The sequence below is a fragment of the Thunnus maccoyii genome, chromosome 21 (assembly GCF_910596095.1).
Source record: "Thunnus maccoyii chromosome 21, fThuMac1.1, whole genome shotgun sequence".
In the NCBI taxonomy this organism is placed as follows: domain Eukaryota; kingdom Metazoa; phylum Chordata; class Actinopteri; order Scombriformes; family Scombridae; genus Thunnus; species Thunnus maccoyii.
This window is the reverse complement of record NC_056553.1, coordinates 18,989,044-19,007,222: the sequence shown is the minus strand read 5'-3', so window position 1 is coordinate 19,007,222 and position 18,179 is coordinate 18,989,044. Positions and strand designations below refer to the sequence as shown.

The window sequence follows — 18,179 nt, the reverse complement described above, 5'->3', positions numbered from 1 at the left end:
TCAATTTCAAGACACCAGAAATACCACATAATCAAATATTACAATGTAGTCAAAGATCATACAGTATAATCAAAATATCTGTATTTATTTGTTATCCATATAAAATATCTAAAAAGGAGGATGTTTCAATTGTCAGTGACTTGAATAACTTCCTACTGACTTTGTCTGGACTTTCCACAAACTCTTGATTTGGATTCTCCCCACTTCAAAAATACTTCACCTCTCTGTCTCTCTCCCTCTTGTTTGTCTTACTCTGTCTGCTGCTCTCGCTTTCAGTCCTCACTTCACTTTATCTATTTTCTCTCTCCTCCTCCTTGATTGTCTCGATCAGATGACAATTAAGGAGCTACAGAAACAGACAGACGAGGAGCCTGAAGGACGAAGGTAGAAAGGGAGGAAAAGGTGGACAACGGCGCCTCTGGTGGAGATATGGAGTAGTGACAGTGAGTCCCTTTGCTCATAAAGTGTGATTGGCAATGATGGAGCCTTTTGATGAGTCAAAAACTCTGTGATGGAGCTGTGTCATTTCCTGACAGTCATCTACAAAGCCAGTGAAGGCTTTTAACTTAATGTTTCTGTCCTGCTTTGACAGTGAGTGACATTATATACAGCTGATTAGTGTGAGTTTTAATGGAAATACATTTTTATAAATGAGTACAGACAGCTGATTATACAGCTGACCATGCCTTGTATTACAGCGGTGTGTGATTTGATATAAATACTGCTTTTTTTTTTCTTTCCAAAACTTACTTAGAACAAATAGAACTGACACTGCTACATGTTCATGTTTATGTTTCCCCCAAGAACATGATCACATTATCTACATTAAACATCTGACACAATCTGAATCGCTTCTACATGAATAATTAACATTGAAAATGCAGAAAATCTAAATGTATGACTAAAGAAAGCACAGGAATAGGATGGGTTAGGTTGGAGTACTTTACTGTACCTGCAGGAGAAGATGGTACTTCAAGACTCGCTGCATAGGAACCACCAGCAGATCCCTCAGTGTGAACTTGCCGTAGTTGGCTCTCTTTGAACATTCCTGTATGAAGACAAAGAAAGAGAATCAATACATCATCTCATAAATTAAATATGTAGAGACCCTGCAAAGAAAACCAGCCAATGACAGTGCAGCGTTTGTGTCTTGAAAGGTTCAGAACTGCTTAAAAAAAGCTTAATTTGACTTATTTTTCACTTGCTAGAGATGAGAATAGTGACGATGGGAGTATTAGAGCCTGACAGAGAACTAAACAGTGATCTATGATCGTCACCTGCAATGCCTCAGGTACACACTTGAGGGCATTCACCGACCACACTGAGACATTGAGGAATGAACACTTGTCACACTGAGCTGTACGGAATCACTTACTGACACTAAAAACATGAAACCTTTTACCTCTAGCTTCATGCGTACGTCCTCTCTGTCTTTGCAGATGCCATCCAGAGTGGCGATGGCTGTCTCCACATGGCTGCAGTATTTCCCATAGATCAGCAACCTGGAACAGATCGAACGCATGAAGAAACAGAGAGAAGATTGGAGGGAATGACAGGATGCTACACTTCCCTCAAAACTGTATGTAAGACAGAAAGGCCTCAACAACAACTTAAATGAAAAAATTCAGCTGATTTTATTATTATTTTATTCCTAAACTGGATATAGTTAATAAAAGTTCTGTATGCAGTATAAGAAAAATATATCCCTGTTCTGTATTATTCTAAAAATGACACAAAGACTTTTTCAGGGGGTTATAAAGTATATACTGTACCTCTCTTTGAAATTGATGAATATCTGGTAAAGGTTCTGGGCACTTCTGTGTTGGACTGAGTCTTGGATTTCCAGTAGTAAACATTTGTGAACTTTAACCAGTTCCTGAAACACAAAATCAAACAATCTTTCATGTTGAGCCGCTTCCGTTTTCTTTACTTTCATTTAGGGTTGCAACTAGAAGTTATTTTCATTATTGATTCATCGACTGATTAATTAGATGTAAGAAAATAATGAAAACTGCTCAATAAAATTTCCTTTGTTTTGTCTGAACAGTCTAAAACCTGAAGAGAAATGCTTTATGATCAAAGAGACACAGACTGAGACAAAGAAAAGCAGCAAATCCTCACGATGGAGAAGTTGAAATTAGGAAATAATTGATATTTTTGCTTGAAAAATACTAAATTAATCAATCAATTAACAAAATAGTTGCCAAATTTTTCTCTATTGATTAATCAACTAATCGTTTAAGCTTCCCTTTCATTTGAAACTAAAGATTTAGATGGTGGCATATGGTTCTCTTTTAACATTAAACTGTTTATCCTGTTTTTTGCAGATATAAAGTATCCTTGAACTTAAACCTAAGTTGGCTGTTTGTCAGCAACCACCGGATAGATTGCAACGCCTGCTGTAGTTTTCTAATTAGCAAGCTCTGATTAGCAGCTATGTTTGCATGCTCATTATGCACATTAAAAGCTGTGTGAACAGTTGTGATTCAACTTGTGTATTAAACATTGATTTGTTTTTCACTATGGGCCTTTTTCACAGCAGACGTTTGACTTTTCACGGTAGGAAGAGCACAGGTGTTGATAGTAGCATGCACAATACCAGGACCCTGAAACTGTAGCAGCTAAATGGAATTCAGCCATCATTGATTTGATTATTTACACATGTGCTTTTTCCTACTGTGACATGTCATAGAAGAAAAAAAACATGATGCTCAACCAAAGTCAGTACAAAACCCACCAAAATGAATTAGATTGTAGCTTTCAGTGTCATCATTTATCACACTGCTGTAACATGTCAAAATGTTTTCTGTGTAAAAAGAATTTTGTGACCCAAAGCTGCCCACCCAGTAGGATTATTATACTGTAGACTTACCGGGACATTCACAAACACCTTTTCCATCTCGGCCATGGATAAAAACATGGTGAGGGGCGTCATAAAGTGCTGCAGCAGAGAGAGAGAATGTGAGAGAATGAAGCTCGTCCCTCTAGAATAAGTGTGGGAAAGTCATTTTGCGAGAAGCTATTATATTATGGGGGCCAAGTTGCAAAGAGCTGCAGTCAGCAAAAACAAGGAGGACTGTCTGGGTCACGACAATAATCTCATTTTCAGAGTTTGCAATTTAATGATTTCCTCTCAGAAAACTCCCGCCACATAGTCACCTCTACATCTCAAAGGAGCAGGCGAGCACAAACTAAATTCCACCATCCACTTCATAACGAAAGTCATCTACTGAGATACTCCGCTGGGAAATCAGGCAAGGTCTTTTTCCAGACGTGAACGTACACAAGAGAGAGAAGACAAGTAGCTGTGGCCGGGGGGTAAGAGACGGCGCGGGCCTTCCACAGTCCTGAAAAAGTGCAGGGCAAGGTGGAAAACATCCACGACTAAAGGGCTTTTCTTTTGGTGTAGTTTGTTCTCAGCAGTGCTCAGTTTACTCAGTACCCGCTGCTAATTTCAAAAATAAAAATATAATCTTTCAGCTATTTCTCTCAGGGACAAAAGATTTGTTACAACACTCATTATTTTTTCCATTATACCTTGTAAACTGGTGATTACGTTCAGTCGGATTCACATATTGCACTTGATAAGGAAGCCAAATTGATTTCTAGCAGAGTTGGAAATTTTATTAGTAACTTGTATTATTTCTGGTACTGAAATTGCCTATATACAGTAGTTGTTACTGGGAAAAGTTATGACATTTAAATTAGTCAGGATGGCTAAAACAAACAATGCATTAATAAATGGTTACTCGTTCAGAATAGTTTTTATAAATCTTGATCTCTGTGTTGTATCTTGTTAATCCTGTTATGTAACAGGAACGTAGCTTTCCTTTTTCACTGTTTTTTTTTTTTTTTTTACAGATTTTGGTTCCTCAGTACATCACACTCACATTGTAGATGTCAGTTTGATAAGTACATTAGCCCCACTTAGTCAATTTCAAGTCATTTCACATTTAAAAGTTACAAGGAGTGGTATAATTAAAGTCAGTGATTCACAAGATAAATATGGTGGGGCGCAAGATTATGAATGAGAGAAGAAGAGTATTGATTTATTTATTTTTTCCTCTTTTTTCTGATCTTCATGCTTTTTTCATGTGAAGAACTCAATTGTTTTACCTCTTAGGTGTCTTAACAGTTGTTGAAATTAAACAATCTGACAGATATAGAGGAGAAAAACACTTTTTGGTTAAACTGCACACAACTCAAATATGTTCAACCTTTGACTGGGGGGGTCGCAAGCAGACACTGCTTTATTCTTTGGGAACCACTGATCTAAGTACAGTAACGAGATTGAACAGGATTAAGCAGCAACATTACCACATTCTTCTCTACACACCAGATACTTTTATCCAAATACCCTGAAGTTTTAAATCTAAAAACTTCATGATTCCACATTACATCAGTGAATAACAGCACACAAAATTACAGCTAAAAAAATGTTCAGTGCAATAAAGTGAATATCATTTCATATTAAGATGTCCTCACAATACAGTAACAAGCACATCAGACAGCATCAGTCAGCCAGTCTGTACCTTCTCTATAGAGTCCAGGGTTTCAGTGTATTTCTCCTCTGTCTGCTTGATTTCTGTTAAACAGCAACTCCTGATGTCAGTCTCCGCCTGTTTCTGAAACGCCTACACACACACACACACACACACACACACACACACACACACACACACACACACACACACACACACACACACACACACACAAACACACACACACAGGTCTGTTACTATGTGTCAGCGCTGTGGGTGCTGTGGCTGACAAACTGTTGAGTCTTCAACCAGATGTAACCAGTGTGACCCTTTGAGCAAAGTCAGGGATTCACACATGCTTGCTCGATTCTCTGCCAATTGTGATACAGGATGTGAGGTACAGTTTCAAACAGCTTTTATCAACTTCATAAATTCCTAAGCTATGAAATGTTGGGCATCTGCAGGTTTCAATCCTAGTAAGGGAATGTGTTTTCCAAACTGTATCCGTCTGTCTATCTAGAGCAATGAGTTTAATTCAGCTCAATCCAAAACATTTGATAAGAGAATAACAAATATATGATTATATAATGAATAATATGAACAAAATTCTACAACACAAAAACTGCAATTAATAAGTTTAATGTCTTAAATTTATATAATTTAATTTAAGTAATGTAATCACCTGGTCTGTCACTTAAAATGTATACATTTATTTGCATTCTTGCCATCAGTTAGTTATCTGTTCGATAAATATAAAGCTAGCGTTACAGCCAGCAGTTGGTTAGCTTATTGTAGCTTAGAATAAAGACTTTTTGAAGCTCACTACTTAACACGTCATATCTCATTTGTTTGATTTGTTCAAAAAGTCAAAATCCTCTCCTCTATCTCTTGGGAAGGAAGTGAATAAATGTATTTCCCCAAAATGTTGAACTATTCCTTTAATACAGATGTGGACTCGATGTGTACAACTTAGTCAACACCTGTATCAATGAGGTGTAGTAAAGATGTGAGAGAGGTTAAAGAGCTCTGACCGGAGGAGGGATGGCTTCTGTCTTCATCAGGTCCTCGTAGATCTCTCCGCCGTCTTCGTCGTCATACACGCAGTCGTACAGATCCTCCTCATCCTCCACCCCGTTCTCACTGCAGCACATATGATAGGATATAGAAGTGACATTACATTACATCACACTGCTGTTTGATCCTGAGTTTTAGTGAGTGGGTACTGGTTTTTTTTACTCTTCATGACAGCCGCGTGAAGAGTTTCCGTTGGACACACACACACAAAAAAACACCAGCCAGTTCTAGTTTAACAGACATGGATTTTAATACTATACTACAAATCCTGTTAGTCGGGGACAAAACTTAATCCATGGCTGTGAAAGTGGTTCAGGAACACACACACACACACACACACACACACACACACACGCACACACACACACACAAGACTTTTCTGTGTGAAGCCACAGGCCTTTTCTGATTGCTCCCATCCAAGCCAATTACTTTACTTTAGCAATTGGACCAACATGGCATGACTCTGTGCATGTGTGTGTTCTTCTACTCTTCTACTTACCTTAGAAACCAATGTCCTCAAGAGGAAAGAAACATAAGGGGAAAATCTCTCAAGGAGGCACTTAAACACAGAGCACGTAGGACTTTTAAGTGTGCAGGCACTGTATGGTATATTAAGGTGAAGAGCAGGGGGTGAGGTGGGGCATGTATTGCACAGGCTGTGGATATTAAAAGCATTGGAAAAACTTTGGAAAACACTCCAGCAGGTCTGACAGAATGTCCAATGGATATTGGCATTAATACACCAAGGTTTTGGTGGACTGGTCAATGATGTGAATGATTAAAACTAGACTGCAAAATGATCCGTATGTCCCTGTTGGATCATTTGCTGGTCAGCTCTGTGATAGTATGTTAGTATGTTATGTTAGCATACATGTGAAGTGATAGTATCCCTCTAGCATTATGTCAGAGGTGAGAACATATGAACTACAACTTATCGGGTAAATTCAAATATGTTGGAACGTCTGGCAGTTTTGTGGAGATTTATTCAATTTGCTGCTACAAAAATAGCATGCTGCTTCAACAAGTAGGGATTGCTATTTTCATAGAATGAAAAGGTAGTGAGCCATGGGTAACTGGCTCGATATAGAATGTGAAGAAATACATCTGAAATAAATCCAAGAATAAATTTGACTAGAACATCTACAATAACATTTCAGTTTTAAAGGACATGGAAATGTTTTTCATCCATCAGCTTTTTGCAATACATAAACACACATTTTTTTGCTTAAGTTGTGGTTGTTTCATTTGAGAGATTTCTGCCCTTTTGTTTATTTTTCCTCTGGTTTGAATTGGGTAGGAATTCAGATGGAAATGTTTATGTCACATATTTTAATGTGCACCACAGTCCTTCATAACAGCTCTGATGTAGCAGATGAACTGAGTTTTTGAGTATTAAACTCTTAATTAATAATACCTAAAGATGTTTTGTTGTTGTTGTTGTTGTTGTTGGTTGGTGGTTGGTTGGTTGGAATGTTTTAAAGAGGGGGTTTTCATTATGTTTGTATTGTGCACTGGCATGCAGGCCATGCTGCACAGTCTTCCTGTTGGTTTTACATAATTCCACTGATCAACAGCTGGCAGCAGTGACATGCAAAGAAACTTAGCAATGTGCCAACAAAGGCAGGGAAGATGAAGACTGCTCACAAATAAACACAGATGTAAACAATGCAGGATTTAAAACATTTTAAAAATCAGCTTTCCAAATGTTTAATGAGTAAGGAAATGCATTTAGGACATTTGTCAGGCTCCAGGGATCAACACAGTGTGCTTTACTGAGTTATACTGAATGTAAACATCACTTTTTTTTGTAAACAAGAAAATTCCACAGGGTACCTTTAAGATTTGAAGAAAAGTTTGCAGGGTCTTTAAAATCTTTGAGTTATATCATTAAAAAAACACACAACACAAATCCATCTAACCAATGTTATTTTCCAATTAGTATTCATTAGGGAAACAGTGAATTGCATGCTTGTATCATTGAATAAAATTTCAACATGCACCCATTTTAATCAGTTTCCAGCCACACTGGTAGCACTTTGTGGAGCATCAAGTCCCTTTGATACATTTGAAAATGACTGGATTTTCTCAAGGGTCAAATAAGCAGCAACACCTACGTACAGAATTTACTTTTGAACCACTGAATCATCATTAAAAGTTCCAGTTTGCAAATATGTAGATTTCTTTTGGTCATGACCTGTGGCGGTGGTTGTGCAGAATCTGTATCAGTTAGTTGCTGTGATCTAACAGTTGGATCTAAATGAACAGGTAGCTGATAAATTAAATTGAAAAGTGAATCTCTCCTGTTGGGGGGGGTGGGTATATTTCTGTGTGTGTGTGTGTGTGCGTGTGTGTGTATGCTACGTCCATTTAACGGTGGTTTAGCACTGAGCAGATGGGAGTTGAGAGCTGAACACGGCTCTGTTGAGTGTGATCCAGGCTGCCACATCTATCTCACATCCACTGCTGGCTGCTGTCAGCCCCATGTTTTCTTCTGTCACTACAGACTAGTGGGCTGCCTCCTACTCTAGGAGCTGTCAGCACTAAACATAGACCAGAGCACCGTGTCATCGTAAGGCTTCCCAAAACCATTTTAACTGTAAGATTATCCGTCTTCACTGCTGTCTACATCAGAACACGTGTTACAGTAAGTCTGCCCTTGAAATGGTCTCAATATCAATCAATTTTTTCCATAATTGTTAATGGTTACATGTTTGGCTCCAAAAAGTGACATTTGACTGCATGTAGGCCAAAAATAGAGACATCAAAATCAAAAGGCATCTGCACCGGCTGGCTGAAGAAAGCCTTAAATCTAAAGTTTAACAAATGTTTAAATAAGCAAGTGTTATAAATACAAGAAAATATTGGTGAGAGGAAAAATATTAGCAAAAATATTCTGTATATACACATTGCCAACTGACAGCTGTAGTCCAAAAAATATTTTAATCTATAGCACCATCAAAAAGCATATTAACTACAACACTGTCAAGCCTCTAAAATTCTTTCAGATCCCGTTTTTTATTGCTGCATTACATTTAGATAGAGGGCTTTGCATGAGAATGTACCAGCAGCCCTGTTTGCAACGGAAGTGGATTATATAATGTTTGTTCCCTATTCACATTCAAAAGTGAAAAATGCATTATTTTTTGTTTTGATAAAGTTATTTTATAGTAAAACTAGCAAGGCTGCATGTTCTTAGAAAGCAGTCACTTTCAGTTAAATTGTCAGGTTGATTTGATGTTACAAAAACACTTTACACTCCACAGTGTTTACATAAGTGGGAATAAGGGTTGAATACAGGCTGCACAGATGATCACGCCACAAGCCTATATGACATGTGGTTAACTAAGAAAAGAGTGGGGTGAGGTGGTGCTGTCAGCCCAGGAGGAAGTGGCTGCCCTCCAGTCAACACCCAGAGAACAAATGTTGCATATGCCCACAATAGCCTGAAAAAAGACTTTTAAGTAGGAGGGAGACTTGAGAGTAATTTAAGATATTTTAAATGAGAGGAGAGGAGGGATAACATACTCTATGAGGTCTTCCAAGTGGTTGTAGATATCCTCGTCTTCAACACTCTCTTCTGTCGGAAAAGGCCTTTTAAGGAAAAAAGAAAAAATCCTGTTTTAGGTTTAAAAGCTTCATATATCATGCATCATGTGTTAAGTTGTATTATCATGTTCATAATAGACAATGTGTCATTTCAACATACCTGAGTCCAGTTTGTTGTGCAATCGCTGTTTGGGACAGTTTAGAAAGTGTGTCCATAACCTGCGATGAAAAAGAAAAAGTAAGTTAATTAGATTAATTAAAGTAATTCAGTGTGAAACGTAAATACTTGACTGATTTCGGGGGTTTGTTGTTTTGTTCTTGGTGCTCAAACTGTGCTGCATTTCTTAGAGGAGACACATGAGGGCAGCATTCTCAAACACTCTACCACCACTAACCAAAACAGACTGCACTGTACAACTCACACCATGTCATCTTCCATGGATTATCATACAAGAAGCAGTTCAGTCGCACAAGCAAACTTCTATTACCAAAGTTAACAATGTATATGTAATAGTGCAATATTCATTTCAGAGCAGAAGCAACAAGAAACAATGAGAGAGGTGTTGATGAGAGGGGAATTTTGCTGCACAAAAAACGGATTCAATCGACACACAGTCAACAGAAAGTGGAACAGTAACAGCAGAGCAGAGTTGCGTGAACTGATCAGTAATTGATCGCGCTGTGAAGTAAACCACGTGCCCTCGTAGGCTGACATGATTGCTATTAGTATGACATGTAATTTCACGCTGCTGTGCTCAGTCCTGGCAGTGCCCTTGACCCCGTATGTGTGTGTGTGTGTGTGACCTGCTTGACTAATCATTGAACTCACCTGCTGTATGAACGATACAGCTCTATTATCTGTGTCAACGCTTCACCGACAGGCAGCTCTGTCCATTCACATTCTGCGACCTGGCAAACAGCTGTTTGTGGGTCATCTACCCATCGACAGAACACGCGGACGTGCTGGTGAAAACATGCCTGCACGCTTGCACTCGCTCCGCAACAAATCAAAGATGCACCATAGATACATTTGCCTCAGAGCATAAAGCTCTTACAAATCAATATTGATCACACAACCGGCCTTTCCCTTCCCCCTCCAGTAGCAGACAAAGGACAGAGACAGACAGAAGTGGAACCCCTGGAACTAATAATGCGACATGTAGTGTGTCACTGACGTAGAATTAATGTTCACCCAACGTAGGATGCTGAAGATTGATGGTGATCTATGTACTAAAGCTGTTTTTGGTATTTCCTGATTCTGTTAATCAGGTTAAAGGTCTCTCATAGACAAGCTGACAAGTGCTGATCAATTGAAATATGCAATCAATCAAACTTCATCACATCCATCATATCTCTGTCTGACTGTCTGACATCTCATATTTCATCAATCTGTCTGTCGGAGTTTGAGAGGACCTTTTATCACAGCGGACAAGTGTCGCAGCGGGGCACTAATGAAACACAAATTAAAGCTGAGTTCATTAGTCGTAGTTGTGATCAAAGGGAAATATTAGTTGTGAGCAGCTGAACGGTGGGAGGGGGCGGTGTGTTCGTGACAGAGCTACCAGCAGAGGTGGTTGATTATCGTGAGTCGTGAGTGGAGGTTGCACGCACAAGTGTTAGAGACCTGCATTTATATACAATCGTACAAATGACAAATCAGGATAAAATTGGTGCTTTCCATGCCCTGCTTAAAACCATTTTCAGTTTCCATAGAGACCTCATACTTTATTATAGACGATGGATGACTCAAATCTGATTCTTTTTAGTGTATTTTTTTAAATAAAATAATAAAAAATACTAAATATATACAAATGAAATGTTTTTTCTACCTGAAAAACTGAATGAAAAAAAAGAGTTCCTTTTTTTAAAGCCTGAGTCGTGTCTGCAGGTGTTCAACAACCTCCACCAATTATCTGAGTGTCGCCTTAGAAGCAAAATCAAGGGCAAAAAAGTCTGCCAAACGTTCGCCGCTGCTCCTTAAGCTTATCAGTAATAACTCAGTTCAACTCAGATGAGCAACGTTTTTATCAACTCCTCTCTGATCCGGTTTATTGCAGCTGGACAGCAAGAGGACGATGTTCAGAGAGATTTTGTTCATAAAATCAACCTGAACTAATAAAAGTAGAGGAGACAAAAATAGGATTTTGAAAGGTGTGCCAGTCCAAAAACAATTCATTTTCTACTTATTTATACTTCAAAGTATTTGTTATCAACAATTATTGGAACAACAACTTCAATCACATTCGCTTGCATGAATTCTTTTGACTGAATTTCGCACTAATCTTTTAATTCTCAAACAGAACAAACAGCTTATGCAGAACGATTGTGCCTTAACTTTACTGTACAGTGCGGGAACTTTTTTCTACGTTACATGAGAAAGAGGATCCAAAGCTTAAACTTATAGAGCCTATTTAAAGCTGCAGACTGAAAGGAGCCTGGACGTTAGTGAACCTCTGTTATCAATGGTTCCCTCAGAAAGCAAAGAGGAACGGGAACAAGAGACAGTTTTGAGTATAAATGTGGACATTTTGTGGGCTATCTGTGATTCATGTGTGGGTGACAACTGATAAAGCGCTTCTGCAACATGAACTGCGGTATATGCTAATGAACACATGTTGTGTTAAATATTAAAATGCATGTCAGTTTAGCAATCCAAACACAGACGTGGATGTATGCATCGAGAGTGACACATCCCGTATCTGAGCGCTTCCACCAATATTCAAAGAGAATCTTCTTCCCTCCAGTTATTAATCCTCACGCAGCTATTAGACAGAGATGCTGGTCTACACTCTCCAATAATGAATGAAGAGCATGACATCCGGAGGCCAGTTGGCAGGTACAACATGTCCAAAAAGCTGAAGATCCACTGCATGCTCTACAGAGCTTTGGAGCCTTTCCAGTTTCTGTTGGCAGCTGAGGACAAGTCGCATAGAGTTGTGCTTTTTGGCTTCGGCGTTCACATGAGTCACACACACATTCGCTGCAAAATTGACCATCTGCACACAGCCAAGAAGACTTTCTGAAGACTCACAAGTATTTCATCCATCAGCAGTTATACCACTAATAATAGAAACCTGTCCACAAAGGAAATGAAGGGTTGAAATTCCAAGAGGCGATATGCTTAATTTTAGCAAAAAAAGAAACTTCATTAGTCAGCAAAGCAAATATATATATGATTACTACTGTGAGAAGAAGAGGTCTTAGAGCTGTATTCTGCAAGACTTAAAAATACATCATGATTCAGCTGTCACAAGGTCTCCCATGCAAGACTGGCACAGTATCTGTTCTTTAAAGTCTCGTTGAGCAACTGTGTCATCAGCCACAATCACGAAGTGAGCCCGAAATGATTTTCGCTGTCAGGTTCTCAGCACGGCTCAGTACAGTAAGACATCACGCAAGGGTTTCGAGTTGAAAAGATCAAAGGTGGGGCATTACATTTGGTGTCAGTGTATGTACATAAAGCAGGAGGTCTGAGGGTTAGCAGCCATGTAGCCGATGAGTCGTGATGCAGAGGGATGGAGGCTCTTTGATGGAGGCTAATAAACCTGCCCTGTCTGACCACAGCCGCACCGCTGGATCTAATGATTCACAACAGAGCAATTAAAGCAGGATGAGGGATGTGACTGTTGAGATGAAAGGGAGATGAGTACACAGTGTGTGTGTGTGTGTGTGTCTGTGTGTGGGTGGATGTCAGTAGCAATCTGTCAGCTCTCTGTGAATTTAAAAAAGAGCAATCACACTACTCCACATGTTGGTTTCTATAGATTGAACACACATTGGGCCACATTAAAGTCAAAAATTGCAGCTTTTCGGTTTTTCATCATCCTTATTTTATACTTGGCAAGTGGACGCAGCTTTGGCACAGTCAGATAGATATTGATAATGCACATAAAATGTTCATACAGATGTAATTCGACGATCAGTACGCAATGAAACGCTCAGTATTTTCACGCTATGATGCTTCTGAATGGATCTTATAAAAGGGCTCCGTCAGACATGGATGATGTGTTTGCCGCTTTCACTGAAAGATCAATACTGGCTCCATAGTTCAGTAATAAGTAGAGCAGGTGAGGACACAGGACAGGACAAAAGGTGAATTGATTATCAGGAAGCAATATGAGATGATTGCTAGTATCTGCTATCAACATCACCTCTTCTGTTCATTGCGAGACATTCTTCACTGTTTTCTCGTGATAAACTTCAGAAATGGGCGAATGCATTTTCAGTGTATAACGTGCCAACGGTTTTATTGGTTTCACACACAACCCAGCGTGCTGTCCCAGTTTTCCACACTCCACTTTCACTCCTCCTTTCTGTGGCTTATATTCTTTTCTTTCCCTTCTTTCTCTAAATTACTGATTACCGGCTAAAAATAGCGATCATTAAGGTAATCCACTGAAACACGTATATTTGATAACACTATATATGTTTACATTGCCTTCAAAACTGAGCATAGGCACAGTGAGAATAAGAACACTTTATTCCTGTTTACAGATTGTAATTGAGGTCATCTACCCACTAAACAGATTCTGAAATCACAGTTGAAAACGGTGTTTAACTGCAGCGTTTTCACTAGAAAACAAACAGAGTCAAACTGACAGAAACACAGCTTCATGGACAAAGTCAGCTAAATATATGTAAATTCTAAATTATAAACAATATTTTAATTTGTAGCTTACATTTTGGCTGATTTGCTATTTTCAATAAACCTACAAACAATAAATAAGATACGCACAGAAGGTTTCATACATAGAATAGGTTTCACATGCCTGTGACTATCTGACTGAGACTGACCAGGCATCAGCTGTTTGGCAAACACTGCCTCTGGGGTTTTCTCACTCCCACATATGAGGTAATCCAGGAGGGAAACACTTGAGGGACCAATTCAACCACGCCAAACAAGCAGGTGTGAAGGCACCTTCAGAGAGTGTTAGCATCACCGCCAGCTCTCACTGACCGTTATCTCAGGGGATTTTCCCATCTCACTGTAGTACTTTCTGACTCGGGAGATGTATTCATGCTTAGCATATTTGGAACAGTTGATTTAAAGTGCTAAGAGGATGAGTTTGATGGTGTAAAATGTAAGGATGTGCTTTGTTGCACCAGTGACTAAAAAGTCAAAGTTGGCTTTTGCTAACAGTGGTTTTACAAAAGCTTTAAATCATTCTTCAAAGACTACAGAAAACCATAAAAGCTTTTGGTGGGGTTAGAAATCTCAAATCTTTTTTTTTTTCAGAATTAATGGCACTGCCTCTCATTTTTTGCAGGCAATGTTTGATTAAACTTGCATGAAAGGCTGGAAAACAAGTCAGTAAAATTCTGTTTGTGTTTTAGAGAGAAAACCAAAAGGCTCCTCTCTCACACGCTTTCCACATCAAACATGTTGCTCTCTGGAACAGTCTGGAAATAAAGGACGAGTGATTATGTACCAACCTCCTCTGTTTCCCTCTTATTGTGCCTGGTGACAAATAATGGATGTCAAATTCACCGAGACATAAAAAAGCACAAAATTTACATAAAAATGCACAATGGAGACAGTAAGTACAATGAATGCTGGTGTAAAATGTGTGGGTGTGTGTCAGTGTGTGACAGAGAGTGTGTGTAGTACATGTGTTATTTAGACTAATTGACTTCCCGTTTGTTTCCTGTGTGTGTGTGTTGGTGTTTGGGTGTTGCAAGTGAGATAGATTATTGCTATTTGTGCATATATGATTAGATAAATGTGTGTGTACACTTGTGTGTGTGTGTGTGTGTGTGTGTTTGTGAGCACGTCTGCCTGACAGATGCAGCGGCGTATAAAATTCAATCCACATAGAGAGAAGCCAGTAAAAGCCTGATTGGCTCGGAGAGAGACAGACTAGCTAATGTTTAGCAATCAGTGCCGTGGCTCATTAACGTCCATAATACATAATTAGTGTGTTTGGATATACAGACGTATAGCTGATTGGAATGCGGCGCACGTTTGCCATTTTCTCCTCGGTCTTCATTGCCTGCATCATTTAGTCCGCCGCTCTCCTCATCAAACACTGTTTCACTTGCATTAATTCTACAGTCATGCATATAAAGACAGCAGAACTTCCTAGAAAACACTGCTTACCTCAGACCACGTCCACACTAAGCCAGCTACTCTCAAAATGTATGTTTCCTCACACTCCGTCCACATCAAGCGTCTACTGTGTGAAAAACGAAACTTTTGAAAAATGACAACATAAGCCCTCTCAGACACAGTGAGGGAGATGAACGGCAGTAAAGTTAAGACGCCAACTTTCCTTCACCTTTGACTTTCTCTGTGAAATGTTAATGTCAGTAAAGCTGATAGCTCATACGGCTTTGGAATCATAAAATTAGGGTTTGCAACTGATGGATAATTTTCATAAACGATTAATCTTGTCGATTATTTTCTCGATTGATCGTTTGGTCCAAAAAATATTAGAAAATAGTGAAAAATTTTGTCTGACCCGCAGTCTAAAACCCAAAGATATTCACTTTACTGTCACATATGACAAAGAAAAACAGCAAATTGTCACAATTAAGAAGCTGGTAACAATGAATCTGCAGCATTTTTTTTCTAGAAAAAAACAACTTGAATGATTAATCAATTATCAAAATAGCTGCTGATTAATTTTCTGCAGTTGTTTGAACTCTACATCAAAAAGTGACTTGATTAACGTCTCACACAGGAATTAGTGTTCCCCTGGTAAAGTATTTATGAGCCTGGATCAAATCATTATTCTATACTCATTCAGTTATCTGGCAACACTTTTTTTTTTTTCATTTAAAAAGCTATATTGATACAGGTGACCATGGCAATCTGGACATGGGGAATAGAAACTACCTTTCTGCACCTTTACCAGGAGATACTAATAGGAATTGTGAAACTAAACTGTCAGCTGCACAATCCCACAACTGCTTGGAAGGTACCTACTTTTCTGGTGATTTCTATTGAGAAATGGCAATAATGGTCATGGATGACATTGGGAGATTCAGTATTTATAGCATAATAATATAAAACATGTCCTCAAATGAAACTATATGCTGATAAATGAACGTGGATGTTTCCATGGCACACAGCACAATATGACCTCAGTAGTAGCTGCAAGTTTTGACAGTGTTGTCATTCACTGCTAATGAGTCAATAACTGGCCCAGCTGCTGAGATGTCTCATGTTTAAAAACTCATTTTCCAGCACAAACTTTGGAACAAATCTGTCCCAGTGGAAGCTGAAGATACTCCAAGTCCTCCTCTAACTACACTATGTCACACACTTGCTAAGTCTTTTGGCCTTCAGTTCGGTTTGTGCTCCAGCAGAAATAAAACTGACAACAGTATAAGATTTGAGTCCCTCCTAGTAAAGCCACCTCAACAGCATAAGTTCAAAAGCAAGGTTATCATTGCTGTCCAGGTAAATCACATCAAACCCCGCAGACTAAACCCCTGAGGTCACACGTGCATTCACACCCTGACCAGTAATCAAAGCAGATCCTTGAAACCCTCCTTCGCTCCTGCACCTCCCGCAATGTTTTATGCTCATATTAACAGAGCGACGTATCGCCCATGTAATCACTCATTTGCACGGTTTTCACACACAAACACTGAATGAGCATACTGATGATCCCACACAGCTCCAGGCCAAATGCATCTGATCTGCCGGATCTTCACTATGCTGTCAGGTGAGGTGACTCCAACTGAATTTCACACTGTCTGAATCAGCAGGCTGCCCATAACTGACCAGCAGTGTGCCACCAGTCATAGCACACTAACACACACATACACACACACGTACATACACGGAACAGACAAGAAAAAAACACATGATTTTTTGTGACATACAGTCAAGTAAGAATTATTCATACTGGTGCTTGCCACATTTGTTTGTTTAGTATATTAGTACTTGTCTATTTTCAGACGTAATGCCGAAGAGTCAAGCATTCATTTGTACAAACCCAAAACTATTTTATCCTATTACTACCACTTCAGATTATATGAATGTCTGTGTTTTTGTTGCTTTATGGATGGTCTGTTGGTCATTCCACCACTTTGCTCCAGACTGAAATATGTCAACACCTGTTAGCTAGATTGCCGTGAAATTTTGTAGCTTGCTTACTTTGGTGATCCCCTGACCTTTCATGTAGCACCACTATGAAATGTTGGGGTTTTTTTTTTCTAAAATGTCTCAACAACTACTGGATGGATTGCTGGTATGGATGGATTTGGTACATATCTGTGGTGCCCAGAGGATGAATTGTAATAACTCTTGTAATAAGTCTTGTTTTCTCCTTTAGTGCAGTTTACGGTAAATGGAGTCCTCATGCTGCTATGGAAACTTACAATCCACTTGATTGTGTGTTGCTGCTGATGCGTCTCTCCAAGTCATTATTCCAAACTATGAATGGTGAAATGGTGATTTATACTGTAGATGGTACTTTAACAGTCCAATTTCCACCCAGATTCTTGCATTATTGATTTTTGTTATCCATTTTATTTTATTCCCAGTGTACTGAACAATAGTGTTCACACATTGAAACGCAGCAGTTTGCAACTTCAAAACATATCCCAAGGCTTTGGCTTGGGATGTCTTGGGGATCTCTGCATTATATAATCATCACAGACTAACATGTATGATTGTAAGTGTGTTCATGTGTGAATTTTTCCTTAAATTCAGCCTTCTGATAATGGAGGAGAATCCTCTACGCTGAGATAGCACGAGGAATCCCAGAGCTTCTTGCTACTGTGCTCACTGCTGTTATTATCATTGAATCTATTGTGGCAGCCATGCTAAAGACATAACCTCATCTCTCCACCCACACCCAAACCAATCTACAACACAATCTCCATTGTTTCATCACGTTGACATGACGATCTCATTCCCTCGCCACTGAAACATTATCCTACAGTTAACTGAGGATGAAGTGAAGCATACGGGAAAAAGTAGTCTCCCCAAGGGGTCTTTCAGTTGAAAATATAAACTCTGTTTTTAAGAGTCCTTCAAACAACCACTGAAGTGAAGCTATCGGGATACGGTTAAAAAGCTGCAGATTTTCAGCTCCTTGTAGACTCATTTGGGGAGCCAAGACTTGA

The 18,179-nt window shown here is 39.1% G+C and overlaps 1 protein-coding gene across 1 annotated transcript in view; it reads right to left on the bottom strand.

Annotated features, from left to right (window-relative positions):
- LOC121888366 (guanine nucleotide exchange factor VAV3) overlaps positions 1-18,179 on the bottom strand; it is a 94,385-nt gene that overhangs the window by 42,160 nt on the left and 34,046 nt on the right. The window contains exons 3-10 of the mRNA XM_042399830.1: positions 9,262-9,320; positions 9,081-9,146; positions 5,513-5,621; positions 4,533-4,634; positions 2,873-2,941; positions 1,773-1,876; positions 1,403-1,502; positions 953-1,048 (exon numbers count right to left, since the gene is read on the bottom strand). Of these exons, the coding sequence (XP_042255764.1) occupies positions 953-1,048; positions 1,403-1,502; positions 1,773-1,876; positions 2,873-2,941; positions 4,533-4,634; positions 5,513-5,621; positions 9,081-9,146; positions 9,262-9,320 (705 nt within the window). The remainder of the gene's footprint in view (positions 1-952; positions 1,049-1,402; positions 1,503-1,772; positions 1,877-2,872; positions 2,942-4,532; positions 4,635-5,512; positions 5,622-9,080; positions 9,147-9,261; positions 9,321-18,179) is intronic.